The sequence below is a fragment of the Equus quagga genome, chromosome 2, assembly GCF_021613505.1.
Source record: "Equus quagga isolate Etosha38 chromosome 2, UCLA_HA_Equagga_1.0, whole genome shotgun sequence".
Classification (NCBI taxonomy): Eukaryota; Metazoa; Chordata; class Mammalia; order Perissodactyla; family Equidae; genus Equus; species Equus quagga.
Genome location: NC_060268.1, coordinates 79,842,011 through 79,859,528, shown reverse-complemented (window position 1 = coordinate 79,859,528; position 17,518 = coordinate 79,842,011). Strand labels below are relative to the sequence as shown.

General features: G+C 46.1%; 1 protein-coding gene across 2 annotated transcripts in view; it reads left to right on the top strand.

The window, feature by feature from the left end:
* LRRK1 (leucine rich repeat kinase 1) overlaps positions 1-17,518 on the top strand; it is a 122,745-nt gene that overhangs the window by 791 nt on the left and 104,436 nt on the right. Inside the window, exon 2 of one of the 2 annotated variants that reach the window (XM_046653835.1) lies at positions 3,792-4,010. In XM_046653835.1, coding sequence (XP_046509791.1) covers positions 3,914-4,010 — 97 coding nt within the window. In that variant the 5' untranslated portion in view covers positions 3,792-3,913. Of the gene's footprint in view, positions 1-3,791; positions 4,011-9,112; positions 9,249-17,518 lie in introns of those variants that run through there. The other variant, XM_046653836.1, reaches the window with a different exon arrangement.

Genomic DNA, 17,518 nt, shown 5'->3' with positions numbered 1-17,518 from the left:
GGATCCTGGAGTTAGTGTTTAGCGTGCCTCTCACCAAATACACCACTGTTAGAGTTTGCCGCTCACTCACCGGACGTTGAAGGCTCAGCCAGATCATGCACAATTTTGGGAAACGTTAACATTCAATGCCTTTTGTGGTTTGACTTTATCTTTGTTTATGTCCTGGAAGAATAAAAATTAAGTTAAAAACAGCCAAACCTCACACCTAATTTGTCCATAAAGGAGGTTCGAGGGTCTGCCAAACCTTTCCCTCCCCAGGCTTCCACATTTCAGCAAGTGGCTTCATAGTCAACTCTGCTGCTCAGATCAAAAGCCTAGGAGTCATCCTCCGTCCCATTCCCTCATTCCTTGAGTTCAGTCTGTTAGCAAATCCTGTTGGGTCTACCTCCAACATGTATCTGGGTCCATTGTCGCCTTCTTTCTCACAGCCCCACCCTAGTCCAAGGTACTAGTGTCTTTTTCTCTTATGTTTGCAGTCCTCCCTCCATTCTCTATTTGGCAGCCAGAGTGACTGTTTTTTTAGAACAGGTAAATCAGAGAGTGTCGCTCCTCTGCTTGGAACCCTTCACTAGCTTTTCCTTGTGCTTGCTTGGCATGAAATCCAGGAGACCTCCTTCCCCTCACACCCCCTAGTTGATCCAGCCTTTGCCATCTCAGACCACCTTGCCATTGCCCCCCAGCCACCCTGGCCCATCTGCCTCTCCAGCACGTGACCTCTGCAATGCTGCCCCCTGACTCTTCACTTGGCCAGCCACCGTCTCTAAACCCAGCCTCTCTCTCACATCCGTCTCTCTGCATCCTTCTTGCAGTCTCCACTGTCTGTGTGTGTTCCTACTTTATCTGTTTGATTTCTCCTTTAATTACCTGGAGGTCTCCACTGGAGCTCCAGGGGTCAGAGATTGTTCCTACGTGCCTACCTTGCTCACTGCTGCATCTTGACTTCCAGAACCATCCAGGAGATGCCTAGTGCATCCTGGTATATAGACCTAATGGTGAATGCACACCCTTAACTTGTTTGTGGTTTCAGACTCATGAAGGGCTTCTGTTCCCAAACCCTTGGAGAATTTGGGGACCTCTGGGGGTCAGAGGAGATGGTGATGGAGAATTTGGGGACATTTGAGGGTCAGAAGGCCATGGTGATCAAGAACTTAGGGACTTCTGGGGGTCCGAGGGAGACGGTGTGGAGAACTTGGGGACTTCTTGGGTGTTCATCCAGAACTGAGAACGGTGTATTTCACCAGTGTGCAGCTCCATGATATTTTGATGTCCACAAATCCACTAAACACATTTTGTAGGCAAGCCAGTACTGGTTAAGAGAGGCTAATAATGCCAAAGGCGTGTTTAGCACCATGGGCCAACCATCTCAACCAGCTTTTGATTCAAAAAAAGAGCTGAACGATATGAGCATTGCTGACATGCTTCACTTGCAAGTAGCTTCCGGCTCTTTGGTACTGGCAGTCCTTTCCAAGCCTCCTGAAAAGACAGGTGAGCAGGCTCAGGTCTCCTATGTTTCTTCCCTGTCGGAAACTTTACAGCAAGTATGCCACCTTGCCCTTCCCACAAGCTGTAAGTTTCATGAGCTCGTAAAGTTCATTCCTCAAGGAAAGGGCCCAGTAAAAACATTTGTAGTACAAATCTCGTTAAGCATTTAGATTTATTCTTTTCTTTTCTTTTTCATTATATATTTAGATTTAGTTTTATTCAAAGAAAATTGGTGCGGTTTTAAAAATTATTAAACTAATTATTATTGCAGACAACCTCTTGACGCCCTCTTTAGGATGTATGCACCATAATGAAAAGAAAACATGTAACTTACAGCCATAATTTGTTGCATTGGTCTGGACCCAATGAAGCAGGAGGAAGCAAAGATCCATTTGAGGGCAAAGATTGAGCAAAACCTGAGTTACCTCATCTTAAAACTTCTACCTTAGAGTGGACGCCAAAATACAAATTATAATTGAAAAAATGCTCCAGTGGCAAAATCCTCCATTAGTAAAGTGATTTTCAAAAGGAAACTGAAAACGAAAAGGGGAACAAAACGTGCTGGGTGAGGGTTGGCCGAAAATATTTTTACAATTTTTTTAAACTTAAAACCATTATATGGTAAGACGCTTCTGTTTTCAGAAGGAACAGCTACTAGCTTTTGGAGTGTTGATGTGTTGTGGGTATATTTGTAGCTGGTTTTGAGAGGCGTTTGAAAGCGTTTAGCAACTCTGCTTCTTGGTTTCTGAATGTTACTGTGTGATTTGGAGCCTTTATTTTAAAATGGAGATTCTGCTTTGTGGCTCCTCCTTGTCTCTGTTTCAGGCGGATTTTGCTCAGTGCCCACCCTGCTCAGGGCACCTGCTGGAACCTGCTCGCTGGGGAGCCAGCACAATCATCCCGCTGTTATTGCAGGAAAGAACCGCTTCTGGTCCTCGTGTCGAAAGTGACTGCAGAAGCTTGACCTTACGTGAAATTTCACAGCAACCTGCGAGGGTGCCTGGGGAGGGGGGTGCATGTCTATTTTTAATAGATGAGAAAACTGAGACACTTGAGTTTCATCTTGAGGTCACACCACTGACATGTGACAGAGATAATCCAAGCCTTTGACATCCAGATGGTGCTTTTTCCTTTCTACATTGTCTTGGGCATCATTTACGTGATTTTGTTTTTTCTTTTTTTGGACTACTCTATTACTCTCCATTTCAGAGTTCTCTGTTTCAGAGAACGGTTGCTAATTACCCTGTCCTTGACGTGTGATGTAGTCTGTACAAACACTACTAGAAACACATGCGTTTCACATGGTGATACCCTTCCCCTTGCAGTTTACCCTGTGCCAAGCCTGAGCTGGGCCTGGGCCTTGCCCTCTAGGCGCTTCTGGTCATTTAATCACCAGAGCAGCATGGGCACGTGTGTTGGAGGAGCCCCAAGCTCAGTGGGAGCCCAGCAGGAGAGAGCAGCTCCCGCCGTGGCAGTTCGTCAGAGCCTCGTTAGTTTTAGGAGATGACTCTCCATCTAACTCTGGATCAGCTTCTCTGGATACTGAAACTATTTGGGTCAGATAATTGTCTGTGGGGGCAGCTGCGCTGTGCATTGAGGGATGTTCAGCAATGTCCCTGACATCGACCCAGTAGATGCCTATAGCACCTCCATCCCCAGACGTGGGAACCAAAAATGCCTCCAGACATTGCCAAATGTACCCTGGGGTGTTGGAGAACAGGCAAAATATATAGGGCTCCTTTCTGTTATTCCCCAGGGCTCAAACTGACTTGGCTTCATAACCAGTACCAGTGCATTCCAGACCCGTTCTCTTTGGGGTTTGTTTGCCTGATTGCCTCTTTGAAATTCCATGCTGGCCTCTGGGCTTCCGGAAGAGTCTGTCCTGGGCAAAGGGAGGCCCTTGCTTTGTGACTAAATATAAGTGTGTCTGCCCCATCCCGACTGGAGTGTGAGCCCCTGAAGGCAGGAGCCTCATTTAGTTTTCTTGGCGTCACTGTGCAAGTGACAATGAATATGTATCGATGGAACAATGACTGAACCCTTTACCAGTGGATGTCCTGCAGTTGTTTGGGTTTTCTTCCAGACTCTTCTCAGGTAGACATGCTCAGAGCCCAGCTGCGAGGTGGAGTGGGGAGAGCTTTGTCCTCTCACGGCTTCCACTGGCCAGGCGTGGCTGGATAGATGGAATGTCACACAAGAGAGGGGAAAGACCAATGAACCAATGTAAATAGCAAATATAGGCAAGGGTGAGGGAAGGGACTTGACAGTTAAGAAAAGCTTTCTGATTTTGTGATGTTTTTTACCACCAGAACGAGACAGCTTTCTGCTCAGCCATGACTGTGTGTCCGTGCTTTAGTCCAACCCTTGGGCAGCGGCGGAGGCAGTGACCACAGCCAGAACTGACTTGGGAGAGCGACCACCCTGGGGGTTGATGGCTGGCATGTCGCAGCGACCACCCAGCATGTACTGGTGTGTGGGGCCGGAGGGGTCAGCCGTGTGTCCAGAACGCGCCATGGAGACGCATCACGGTAAGGGCCGGGTTGGCCAAGCCTGCTGTGCATGTCCTGTGGGGGGTCTTGGGTATGTAAGAGCAAGGGGTTTTCAACCAAAGGATATAAAGTGCCAATTATTTCGTGAATTCTTCATTATAAAATTTATCTTGGGATTCTCACTTAAATTCCAAAAACTGAGGGACCATGGGACAAAATTTGTTGTGGACTGAAAGCTCTTAAGAATCAGTGTGTCGCTTCATGTTGGTTAAAAAGACTTCTTTTAAATGGGGATTTGGTTTTATTTTCTTGTTATGAAAATAATACATATTTTTTAAAGAAAAACTGAAAAAAAGGAAGTAGAAAATATTCACCCGGAGTCCTAATACCCTCAACACAAGCTCGGTTAACATCTTATGTGTTCTCGTCCAGTCAGTTTCTCTGGGCTTTAGAGACTTTGTTTTAATTTTATTTACTTATAATGGTGCACATAATTTCGTATCCTGCTTTTTTCTCCTAACCTTGTATCAGTCACCTAGCTCATGTGGTCAAGTGAAACATCATTTTATGTGGGAGCATAACATCTATTGGACATTTGGGGACATTTGAGTTCCTTCTAGTTGTTCACTCTTACCAAACGAGTGAGCACTTCCATCTTTTTATACATGGTTTTGAGAGTATTTCAGTAAATAAATTTACGGAAGTGGAATTATTGGGTTTGAGTGTTTTTACGCCTCTTTGCATTATTGCCAGATTTTCCCCTAGAATTACACCACTTTTAACACCAATAGAATATCATTGATCTTGTTGTTAACAATTAATATTTGTTAAACCCTTAGTACCTTCCAAAGCACTGCATTCAGTGCCTTAGGAAATAATCTCGTTTTTCCCTATTTTATAGCTAAGGAACATGAGAGTAAGAAAGGTCTAGGTCAAGGTCAAACTTGGTCAAGGTCAGCAACCTGTAAATGGCAGAACTGTACTTTGAACCCTGTCTTAACCCTAGAACTCTCTGGGCGTCAAAGGCTAGGCCATGCTGCATGGGTGGAGAGGGCCCATATGTTGGCTTTGAGAGGGTTTGTGTGTTTATATCCTCAGTTGCGTTCGTTAGTGATTCAACGTCGTACCTGGCTCAGCACACACTTTGCTTAGTTGCTTGAGTGTTTTTTCTCCATCAAAAATGCCCAAAAGCTAAGTAGGGTGATGTTTCTGGAAGATTTCTTTGCACATAAATCAAATTATGAAATGGGAAAAGAATTTGCCTCTTGACATTGCCCAGCACTAAATGTTCCCAGAGTGTTTGACTTGCATCTTTTGAACAGTTATTTTTCCTTTTTTCAGACGTGTGTCTTTTTCAGTTGCTTGTTAGATAGGCCTGGCCTTATTAGCGCGAGATCATGGCAACACGTGTAGTAGAATGCTACTCCCGATTTTTGGGGAGTGACTCTACCTTTCCAGGGTGCTCTCAGCTCCATTAGCCCACCTGCCTCTCCTCTTAGCCGTCCTGAGGGATGAGCGTTGGGGCAGGGACGTGGGCTCCATTTGGGGCTTGCTTCATGGGTTACTGTGTCATCCGCAAAAGCCCGACTAGGGATTCTGTCCCTTCCCCTCCTGGTCAAGAGCTGGTGGTCTTAAATGAGCGCTTCTCCACCCTGGTCCCCAGAATCACTGGGAAGCTTCAAAAACTGCTAAAGCCCAGGCGCCACCTCAACCCACTGGAGCAGGCTCTTGCGGGGAGGGGCAGGCCGGGGCATTTGTTAAAAGCTCCTCTCCCCTCCATGATTCTAATATGCAGCTGGGGTTGAGAATCAACTGCTCTAAATGGTTTGGGTCCCATGGAGCAGCACTTCTCAGATCGCGATGAATGTGTGAGTTCCCTGCGGATCTTGGTGAAATGCAGATTCTCGTTCTGAGGTCTGGGGGTCCCAAGAGTCTGAATCCCTGACAGGCTCCTGGGTCATGCCACTGTTGTGGTCTGCCAACAGAGTGGCAAGGCTGAGATGATAGCTTTCCAAGGTGTCCAGGGATCCCCACTGATTTTACGGGTCCTGGAGACCTGGGCCAATGGGCCCTGCACAGACTCGGAACCAGCCCTGTCTCTAAGCTTGAGGTAGGACCGATAACCAGACAATGATCCTGTGTCCCGAGAGGCCAAAGCACTGACGTTCCCAGCCCCCATTTCCTCCCTTACAGATCTGTGTCTGAACTTCACAGTGCTCCGATGATGGGCTCCCTCTCCCTGACAGCTGTGATCACCAGGTTGGAAGAAGCGGGCTCAGAAAAGTCTTTTCTGCCGAGGGGCCTCTTTCCCCAGCGGAATCTCAGGACTCCCAGTACCCTGTTCTGAGTGACCTCAGGATGCACACAAGGGTACAGGAGACAATGGGAATCATGCAGCCCCACTGGGTACTGTTCCCAGTGCTTAGAGATAGCAGGTGCTCACAGGGGAGCTGATGTCTTGTGAACCCCTGATGCTGGAGGAGGTGTTCACACAGGGACCAAACACAAGAACCAGAGAGTTAAAGAATATGAAAGAAAAGTGGCCTGAAATACATCAGAAAATTCTGTCCAATGGCTTAGCATTACAGAAATTATATTCTCTATTAAATCCTCATAACGATCCCTATGAAAAAGGTACAAATTTATGCCCGTATGCTGAGAATTTAAAGGTCCTATAGGTGATAGCAGAGGAACTGAGTGTGGCAGCCCTTCCCTGGACCCCCAGGGCTTAGACCCTACAACACCCTCTCCTGCTGGTGATGGGCTACTTCTTGGTGGCCAGGCATCAAGCCCCTCCTGGCCTCTTGCAACCACTGTTCGGTCCTGCTGGGCGCAGTGGAGGAACGAGGGCAGAGGAGGACCTGCCTCTGCTTGCCCACCCCTCCAGGGGAGGACAGTCTCACTGTGGAGACCTCCATGGGCGCTGGGAATGCTGAAGCCGTTACCGATGGCTCTGGGTTAAGCAGCCGCTACTAACTGTGCGTGAGCTAAGGAGATGGGCACTGCTCATCACTGTGGTCTTTAGAACCCCACAGGTAGTTTGTGACTGTGTTTCCTTTCACTGAGTAGGAAGGGATGGGGAGAAGCTTCTGGGACTCACACAGTGTGGTGAGAGGTTCAAGACCCTACTGTGGCGTTTATCAGGCCTGCATTCAATTCTCAGTCCTGGGCGACCTTGGCCAAGTGGCTTAACCTCTCTAAACCCTGATTCAGACAGACACAAAATCTACTGGGATGCACCAGTCAGTATTTGTTCCTGGCCCTTAGGTCACTGTGTGGCTGGGGCACTCTGCTGCATGCTGCCATCTGCAGCTCTGTTCCACGGGACTCCTATGCTCCTGAGACAAGCAGGCTGGCAGGGGGCATTCCATTGCCAGTGGCAGAGGCACAAGTGGAGAAAGCAGAAACATGTCATATCTCTTAAGGCCTGGGCCACCAGAGTGGCATGCTGTCCCCTCTACCCCTGTGCCTTGGCCAAAGTAAGTCACATGGCCAAGCCCAAGTAAAGAGCTCTGTCTACAGGGAGGTCATGGCCAGGCTGTGGATGCAGGCCACGGTGACGGATTGGTGCCCGTTATTCAGTCTGCCATGATAGGACTTGGTGAGCTTCAATCCTTTAAAAAAAAAGTGTATCTTATTTCTGTATTTTTATTTACTTATTTAAGTAGCCGGCAGAGCCCTTTTCTTGCATGAAGTCTTGCCTGGAGCCCCAGCCTATGAAACATCTAGATGAAAGTGGAGTTGCTTTGAGGGCACTGGTGAGGGGGTAGCGGTGGTGAATCCCACCCACTGCTCTTCACCTTGACCCCAGAGCTCTGCAGGCCCAATTTTAAAACATCCCATGTTAGATTTCATTTTCACAAAGTGTAAATTATATGCACCAAGAGCGCAGCCTGGGGCCAGGTGACACTCAAAGGGTAGCCCAGTCACGTGGGGATTACAGCCACTGCTCTTTACTTATCTGTAGTGTTAACATTTTCTACAAGGAGCGCGCATGCTAGTGTTTTGTTTTGCATTACTTAGGCAACCAGAAAAATAATATTGCAGTTTGTTTTAAAAATCATTGTTTCTTTAAGTGCTGATGTTTTGTGATTAGGATCTAAAAGGCACACCTCGGTACTCACATCCAAGGTCAAATTTGCTTCAACTGCCCTCTTTCCCTGTAATTTCTTTCCGGAACAAATGGGGAAATGCTTGACTCAGTGAGGCTACAGCTGCCCCTCCCTCAGGGCCCACCTAACAGATGAGCTGGATCTGTTCTGTCCTACCTTCTGCCCAGACGCCCTGGAGTCGTGGGGAGTCCCGCTCCCCCCGCCCCGTCCACCAGCCTCACCCCAGGGAAGACTGTTCCAGACCTCATTGCCAGCACTGCCTAAGGAAAGTCAGTTGCCAGAAAGAAAACCCGTGAGACTCAAATTATGCTAGATGTAGGAACAGCTTTCTCACCTTTTAAAAATCCTTGGAAACTAAAATGCTGTGGAAAGGATAAAGTTATGGCTATACTTCCAAGTATAGTTTAGACAAAGATCCAGACTTTGATAAAAATCAGTGAAGACTGGTTTTTTACTTTTAGGTTTTTGGTAATGGCATTTTGTGTGTGTTTTTTCTAGGTGTGTTTGCCCCTGCCTTTTCCAACTCGCATAACCCACCTTGTCCTTGTTTAGAAGATTAGCTCTTTCAAAGCCTGCGAATGTGTGAGTGCTTCGCTAGCTGCTGTGTAGTGCCAGGTGGTCTGTATGTGCCTGTCCTGTGTGTGTACAGCACAGTTGTGTCCCAGGAAGGTGTGTCGCAACCTTACTAGCACCGTCTCCTTAGCACCGTCAGCAGCCCGCTCGCCTGTTGGGCAGGGGGCATGTTTGGAAAGCGTGGATGAGTTTAGAGCGTGTGAGCTGATGGAACAAGGGTGGATGAGATGAGATACGGGGCTGGGGCTGCAGGCAATCTGTTTTGACAGACATGTCATTAGAGTTCCGCTGCCCTTGTCTGACACTAGTCAGAGTGGAAAAACCTGTCTTGCCAGCTGAGGCGAGGCTCCCTGGAAAGTAGAGTAGTGAGGAAACTTCTAGACAATTCAGGCTGAGAACATTTGCGAGACTCTTCTGGATCATGGAGGGTGAGGGGTGCTTGGACAGACATCACTCGAGGTGGCTCACGTGCCCCACCTCTCTGTGAGTGGTCCTAAGTTCAGCTGCCTGCCTCTCAGAGCACTATCCTCCACCAGACCAAGCATGGACCACAGGAGGAGAAGGAACATTCCGGAGGGTCTTCAGTTCCCAGGTTTTTACATAACTACTTTCAATTTCCTTTCCTTTTCCTTTGGCTTTTTCAAATCTGTATTAAAAATAACTTCTTAACATAAGAGCCAAATGGTTTGCTCAGGTGGGGTTCTTCCTGCCTTCCAGAAATAGAAGTAGGAAGTAGACTGAAGTAGGAAGTGCCCTTCAGGTGGTAGTGGGCTTTCTTGGTGGGTTGCTGTAGGAAATCCTGCAAGGGACAGATCCACGTTGATGAGTGCCTTTCAGAGCGTAACTGCCAGCCCACATCCTTAACCTGTTCCTGGAGTTGGTGTCCTACTTAGACCTGCTGGGCTGTGTTCACACCGTGGGAGCGAGGAGGGATAGACAGAGCTTTGCTGGGAAGCAGACTGTGGTCAGTGGGACACCCTTCTCCAGCCTGGCCGCAGGAGCAGCCCTGAGCCCTCCAGGGACCATAGCCAGTGTCCAGTAAGGAATCCCTTATTGAGTGAGGAGAAGGGAAGGGAGGCTGAGCGGTGGCCCAGGGTTGTGGGAGAAAACAGCTGTGGTCATCCCCCATGCAGGCATCTGTCATGAGGGCAGCTGTGCTTCATGCGCACAAAGCCACCCCCAACTACAGAAGCTCTGGGTTTGAGGGGGCTTTTAACGTTAACCTTAATCTAAGATTTAGATCTTCTCCCAATTATTTGTCCAGAATGTGCTTGCTTGCTTTTAGCAACAGGGAGCTGACTACCTCTTCAACAATGCTAGCCTTTCTGTGGCAACCCCATTAGGAAGTTTATGCTGCAGAAACTGGTCCTGCCCCTGTCGCATCTGGCTTCACATATCTAGGCTGATTGGAATCCCTAACCCCTTTCTTGCAGCAACTAAAGGAGATGTCTTGCCCTCCCTGTGGATTCCTTTTTAGGCTGAGTAAACCATCCCACTACTTTCAAGAGCGGGCAGCCTGCAACTTCACAGGTTCCACTCGGATATCCTTGAGATTTTGCTCCTTAGTCTGTGGACAGACCATTAGGCCATGGCCACCTGGGCCCAGGGGAAGAGCTGCCTCCCACGTCCTCCCCCAACCCTGCCGTGGGCCAGCTCTCAGGCGTACCACCCCACCCCCCCACACATTCTAGGTGCCAGACCCTGAAGCTCACCCAGGGCCTCAGCCGCTGCCTGCCTTTCCTGTCCCCAGCATTTGCCCCTGACTTGGCTCCATTTATGAGAGGTGGACAGGGCAGGCCCCCTCTTGACCCCTGCTCGCTGGGGAGCAACCCAGGCCCACCTGGCATGCATTCAGTGGCCGAGAGAGATTTTCTTTCCAGCCCTGTGCCCCGCCCCCCACTGAAGAGGTCAGTGGCCTGTGAGCAGGGAGGTACCTGTGTGGACGTCACCAGGATCCAGTCCAGAGGGACAGGGATTGTCTCCCACCTGCCTGGTTTCCTGGTCCACGTGAGTCAGACCTTGGAGGAGCCATAATTAGGGATTTATATGAAATTCTTTAGTTCTCTGGGAATGGACCCCTCCCCACCAAGAACATGGAAATCCAAACTCTAGTGGATGAATCTCACACACGTGTTTTTAGGAACCCCGATGAATGACGATAGGGGGCTTCCAATATTCCTGAGAAGTTCACGTTCTGAGTCTGTTCACCATCCTGGCCATCCTTATGTTTGGTTTGTCCAGATTCCCCTTAACCATCTTGCTACTTATTGAGTGACATTTGTCATAAAAAAGAGAAAAAAACCAAAAACCAGAAACATGCATCTCATGCAATAGAATCCTTCCTGAGCCCATAGCCCCGATGATATAGAAGAGTCACACGCTAGTCAGAAATTTACTGTCAACTGTAAAGAACTTTTCTTGTTACACTTCATTTTGCTAATTCTCTCTAGGGTTAGGCCTAGAGCTTTTATCTGATCTATCCAGCATCCAGGACCCAGTGGCTAGGACATGTCGCCAGGCATTGGCTAAAATCACCTACCTGGTCATTTCAGGAGAACGAAGAACAAAAATAATTTTGGCACTTTTAATTTATCAGAGACTTAGAGATATTTAAGGGCATTGAAAAATTGTAGGCCATTATTTTGAATATAGAGTATGTGATGATGTAAATTTGAGGTTAGAATTTGAATACAAAAAGACAAGCATGACACTCAGAGTTCCTTTTAGGAGCTCATTTTGGACTTCAGATGGCCTTGTGAGCTTTTAGAGGCAGGTGGGTGGTCACAGGCGGCCCACACCTGTGGGAGTTAGAGATGGAGGGAGGCCAGGGCCGGCCCCTCAGGCCGTTCCACCCCTGCCCCAGCTGTCAGATCAAAAGGCTCCCCTGGGCCATTGCCCTGTCTGCCTGCAAACCTCTGGGTCCAAAAGCAAACAGCAAGCAAAGAGCCCCTCCCTGAGTGGGCAGGGAGCTCCCTGAAGTTCAGAAAAAGTTATTTGTGTATAATCACACACATTCTCCTAGAATGTCCAGATGATACACACAGAGTCACAGTACTCCTCGGCCCCTTCCGTCCCGCCCATGGTGATCACTGTTAGCTGAGTGTTTCCTTCCCAACCTCTTCCTACACTTGTGCCCATCTGCGAACACACACAAACACACGATTCTTTTTGTACGTGTTCCTGGTTTTACATACATGATGTTCAATTGTATATATGCTGTGCAACATTTTTCCCTTGAGTTTTAAGTCTTGGAGTCTTTTTCATGTGCAATAAATTCAGTAGTGAGAATACAACAATGTTTATTTAATCCATCCCCTATTGAAGTACCCTTAGATTCTTTACACATTTTGCTCATTATCATAAGGGTTGACTATTATGCTTATGCCTCAGCAGAATTGCAGGATCAAAGAATAAGCACATTAAAAATTATTGAAGTAATACACACTCCTTAAAGAGGCAGGTGATACATGACAGACTATAAGCAAAGCCCCGGTGCCAGCTCCCAAAAGGGTCTCTCTTTCCTGTTTCTGGTTCTAGTTCTTCAGGTTATTACCATTTCTCTTGCTCCATCTGTTGAGACAGTGTCTGTTGCCTGCCTTCACTTTCACACCGCAAAGCCCTGCTGCTCCCTCCATGTTTAATCCTGTCAGTGTTGACTCATCTCTAGGTTGCATTTGTAGTGTTCAATGCTATGTGTTCCCATCACCATTATGTGGCCTGGGGACTCTGTGTCATCCTTGTTTTGTGGGGCCCAGGAGGTGAGCACCTCTTCCCTTTTTACCTGCATCCCCCTTCCACCTCTTACTCTGAGCCCGTGTTTATCAGGAGCACACCATCAAGAAAACTCCTAGGACAGGGCTTATGGAGGCACACGTCAGAGGCTCGGCACTCCTGAAAGCACGCTCGCTTGACCCGCCCCGCGATCCCAACTGGAAATCGTCTGCCTTCAGAACTTGGAAGGGTCTACTCTGCTTGCTCTGATGTGGTTTGGTTCTCATTGCTTTGTGGCTGACCTGTTTTTTCCTCTCTGAAAGCTTTTTTTCTCCTCGCCAAAGACCTGGTGAGGGTCTTTTTTCATCCAAGCTGCTTGGCACTGGGTAGGCCAGCCATTTTTCCCTTTCAGGCCTGGAAAGGTCCGTGTATTTTTTTTATGTTATTTTCCTCGTCTGCTTTTTTTCTTTTTTGTTTTGTTTTGGTTGTTTTTCTGGAACTACTATTAGTTAAGATGCATGTTGCTTATCTTTCCTCTCACGTTTTCCAACTCTTCTTCTTTCTCTTAAAGTTTGAGAGATGTCCTTGACTGCATCTTCCAACCCCCTACTGAAAGTTTCATGCTGGCTCTCATTTTTAATTTCCAGAAGCTCTTTCCTATTCTTGACTGTGCCTTTTCATAGCATTCTGTTCCTGTTTTATATATGCAGTGTCTTCTTGAACTCTCCTGAGGATCCTAATTAGCATTTATTTTATTTTCATATCAATCTTATCTTCTCAGTTAATTTTTAAATTTATTTCTTAGTGTCAAATTTGGTGGTTAAAATCAAGATTTTTACAGTGAATTCCAGATAAACCAATAATTCTATGATTCCAACTTTATTAGGGAAATTTGCAATCAGCTGACTTTGGAGGCAGAGCATGTCTGTAAGTTACATGGGAAGCAACTTCCCTCAATGCTAAGAGAAGTCAGCAAAAATGCTGGCAGAAAATATTTTTTCATTGGCACTTATTTTTGAAGTTCTTTTTAATGCCCTGCATTATCTATGTTTCTGCTAAGGCCTGGCTTTTTGTTTGTCTTTATTAATTCAGTACTCTTATTTCAACAATTATTGAGCATCTGTTTGTGGGGGACACTGTTCTAGATTCTGAGGACGTGGCAGGAGCATGGCCTAAGCTCTCATGGGGCTTGTAATTCTAGCAGGAAAAATAGACAACGAGGAACAGGGGCAATTCAGAAAGTGATGCTTGGTGAAGAAACCTTACAGCAAGGCGATGTGCTGAAGAGGCACCACATGGCTATGTTTAATTGTTATTGCGTAAGACCTCTCTGAGGAAGTGACATTCGACCTCAGGTCTGCTGGGTTGACCAGAAGGCAGGGACGACAGGAAGCCTGGGAAGAAGAGTGCTTTTCAAACATACTGAAGACAATAGAGAAAGATGTGCCCAGTCCTCCTTCCTGTGCTCATTCGTTCCCCCCACATTATATCAGAGCCTGCTACAGTCTGGGCGCTGGGGAACCAGGAAAGGACCTCATAATGCTTATCTTCCAAGAGGGAAAGACGATAAATAGACATGTGCTCTACTGTCGGGAGTGAAAGAGGCCACAGGGAAATCACCAGGCTGCAGGAATGCAGAGTGATGCACAAAGGGCACTATTTCAGATGGGATGTCAGGGAAGATGTCTAGGGGGAGGTGGCGTGTGAGCAGAATCAAGTGAATGGTGTGAGGAAGTGAGTCCCATGAAGAGCCGGGAAATGGTGCACCTGGCAAGGGTACCAGGGAGTGCAAAAGCTGTGAAGTGGGATGAGCTCGGCTTGTCTGAGTGCCAGCAAGGTGGCCTATGTAGCTGGAGCAGAGTTCGAGAAGTACCGAGTGAGGCTGGAGAGGCGGGCATGTTTAGATATTATTATGTAACGAACTACCCCTTAACTCACGGGCTTAAAACAACAATTTATAATCTCCCAGGATTCTGTGGGTCAGGAGTCTGCAGGGCTAAGCTGGGTTGCTCCTGTGTCTCTCGCATGTCTGCCACCTCACTGCTCCTCCACGTGACCTTCTCTCCACGTGCTTTTCGTCATCCAGGCATCTAGCCCGAGCTTCTTTACAGCACGGCAGTTGAATTCCCAGAGTTCAGAAGCAGAAACTCCCAGGCCTCCCTCAGGCTTCGGCCTGGAACCGTCTCTTCCTCACTTTTGCCCCCTCCTGTTAGTCAAAACAGGCCAAAAGGCTAGTCCAGATCAGTGCAGGACCGGAAACAGATTCCACCTCCCAAGGGTAGGAACCGCAAAAAGCGGATGGCCATCCTTAGTACACCACAGAACTTGGTAATGGCCTGACGTGAGGAGTAAAAGAAAGAGGACTCGAGGATGTACCCACCACTCAGATGTAACCAGTGCTAATATTTTGCCATTTTTACTTCAAAAAATTATTTTAAGTAGTAAAACATGGCAGGTATATTTAGAGCCCCCTTTGGCGCTCTCCCTGATTGCTGCTCTCCGTCGGCCCCCAAGGGTAGCCATTATTCTGAAGTTAGTGTGAACCCTTTACCGTCTTTATACTATTGCTGAATATATATGTACCCATAAATACATAGTATTGTTTCTGTCCTACCAAGTGGGTCCCCTCTGGGCTGCCGCCTGGTATACAAGAGGTCGGCATAAATTCTACCGTGTCACCCGCCTGGGTTAAGGGAGAGGCTTCGTTGAAAGGAGATCACAAAGCCTGGGTCTGCAAGACGGATTGCACGTGGTCCCCAGTCTCTCGTCCTCTTGCAGGAAGGTGTGCCAGGGCCTGGGGCCGGGGGTTGCAGTCCTGGGAAATGTCTGGTGTGGCTATCACAGCATCAGCAATCCTGCTCCTGTCAGAACAGTTTACATGTTTAAAAGTTTTAAGTAACTATTTTCACACTGTGCCAATCTTTTTGTAACTTTCTTTTTCAGTCAACATTAGGTTTGTACAATATAAGAGCTATATTTTCCAAGAAGATGGATAAAACCTTTTGCCTATAAAACCATCTGGGCCTGGTGCTTTTTTATGGGTAGATTTTTTTCACTGTTGATTCCATTTCTTTAAAGCCTAAAGCTTTACTTTTAAATTCTCCATTTCTTCTTGAGTTAATTTTGGCCATACATTTTTCCAGATAGTAAGCCATTTATTCTAGATTTTCAAATATATTAGCATAAAGTTCATAGTGCTTCAGGGTTTAAATTATTATATTCATTTTTCATAAGTAAATCATGTAGTTGATGTAAAATTCAAAAGTACAAAAGGGACTTACTATGAAAAGTTCTCCCTTCCACCTCAGTCCCCAGTCTTCTAGTTCCCCTCGTTTCTGAAGAATCAGAGACAATAGTTAGTTCCCTCTTTTTTTTCTTCCCCTCAAAAACCACAGTTTCTTAGGCCTAGATTTGAAATGGCTTTTTTTCTTTGAACAAATCTTTAGCCTTGGCAGAATTTTGAAATGTTTTATTTTTATCTTAGTTTTTTCAATATTATGGAAAATTTTGAACACGTTACAAAAATAGAGAGAATACTATCATGGAGCTCTCTGTATCCATTGCCCCAACTTCAGCAACTTTCTCACATAGCTAATCTTGATCCGCTCACGTCCCCTTCCCTTTCTCTCTCGATTATTTAGAACCCTGTTCCAGACTTCGTATGAAGAAGTCTAAAAGAAAAAACCCAATCACAATACATTTTACATACACTTTTAAAAAATATAAAAATATTTCATTAAGAACATCAGGTATCTAATCAGCTTTCAAATGCCCTTGATTCCCTCATAATTTGTTTTTATCATTTGTTTGTTTGAATCAGCTTTACGAATCAAGGTCCTTGCCTATGGTTCTTGAGTTTCTTAATTTCCACCTCCCTCCCTCAGTTTCTTTTTCCTTGCAGTTCAGTCATGGTAAAACCACATTGCTTGTCCTCTGCAGTTTCCCACAGTCTGGATTTTGGTGATTGCATCTCGTGTGTTGCTTCACAAGCTCTTCCCTCCTCTGTGCTTCCATAGATCCAGAGGCTTGATTAGATTCAGTGATGTTTCCGAAAGAACATTTAGACAACCAGTGGAGTGTACTTCCTGTTGCATCACTGCAGGAGTCGAATGCTGTCTAATTGTCTCTCTTTGATGTTTAGACTTTCTGGTGATTTCAGGTGTCCTCAGCCTGATAATTCATTATAAAAATCCCACGGGTTTTTCAGCTTTTCACCTAATGGTTTTATCGGTCATTAATCATTGCTTAGATCGGTTATTTCATTTGGAGTTGTAAACTGGTGATATTTGAAGGCTATTATTCCTTCTACATCTAGCTGAAATCTATCTCTAAGACTTTCTCCTATCAACTCTGTGATACCTTGAGTTACAGTTTGAATGACAAAGTCAGGATAAATGAATCTTTCTCTTAATTTATTTATTCCTTTTTCTTGAAAGTGAATTGATTCCCTAGATCTTTTAAAGGCAACCAATGAGGGTTTTATTTTTAGTATCATTATTAGTTCATGTATTTAAAGTTGTTTGATTTTTTTTTTTTTTTGAGGAAGATTAGCCCTGAGCTAATGTCTGCTGCCAATCCTCCTCTTTTTGCTGAGGAAGACTGGCCCTAAGCTAACATCCGTGCCCATCTTCCTCTACTTTATATGTGCGACACCTGCCACAGCATGACTTGACAAGTGGTGCATAGGCCCACGCCTGGGATCCGAACTGGCAAACCCTGGACCGCCGAAGCAGAATGTGCGGAGTTAACCACTGCACCACTGGGCTGGCCCCTTAACTTACTTGGTTTTTGATGCTAAAATTATTCAACTTTGGCCAGCAGAAGCCCCTTTGGGTTGGTTCCTTATCTTTTGACATGACCCCAGGATAACTTTGATAATTTTGTTGTTGCTCTTTTTTACTTCTCTGCTTCCTATTTAGTTGATTTCTGCTTTTCTATTTTCTTCTTTTTTCTAAATTCACTCCTCCCGTTTTCAACTTCTTGAGTAGTATCTTCTCACTTCTGAGAACTCATCTTTTTCAACTTGAGAATTTTTCTTATTTATTTGAGCATATAGTTCTGGCGTTCTAACTAGATACATTTTGGAAAGCTTCAAGCATCATCTTCCATGTCTCTTAATTTTTTATCTGTACTTTCAACTTCTTTATGTCC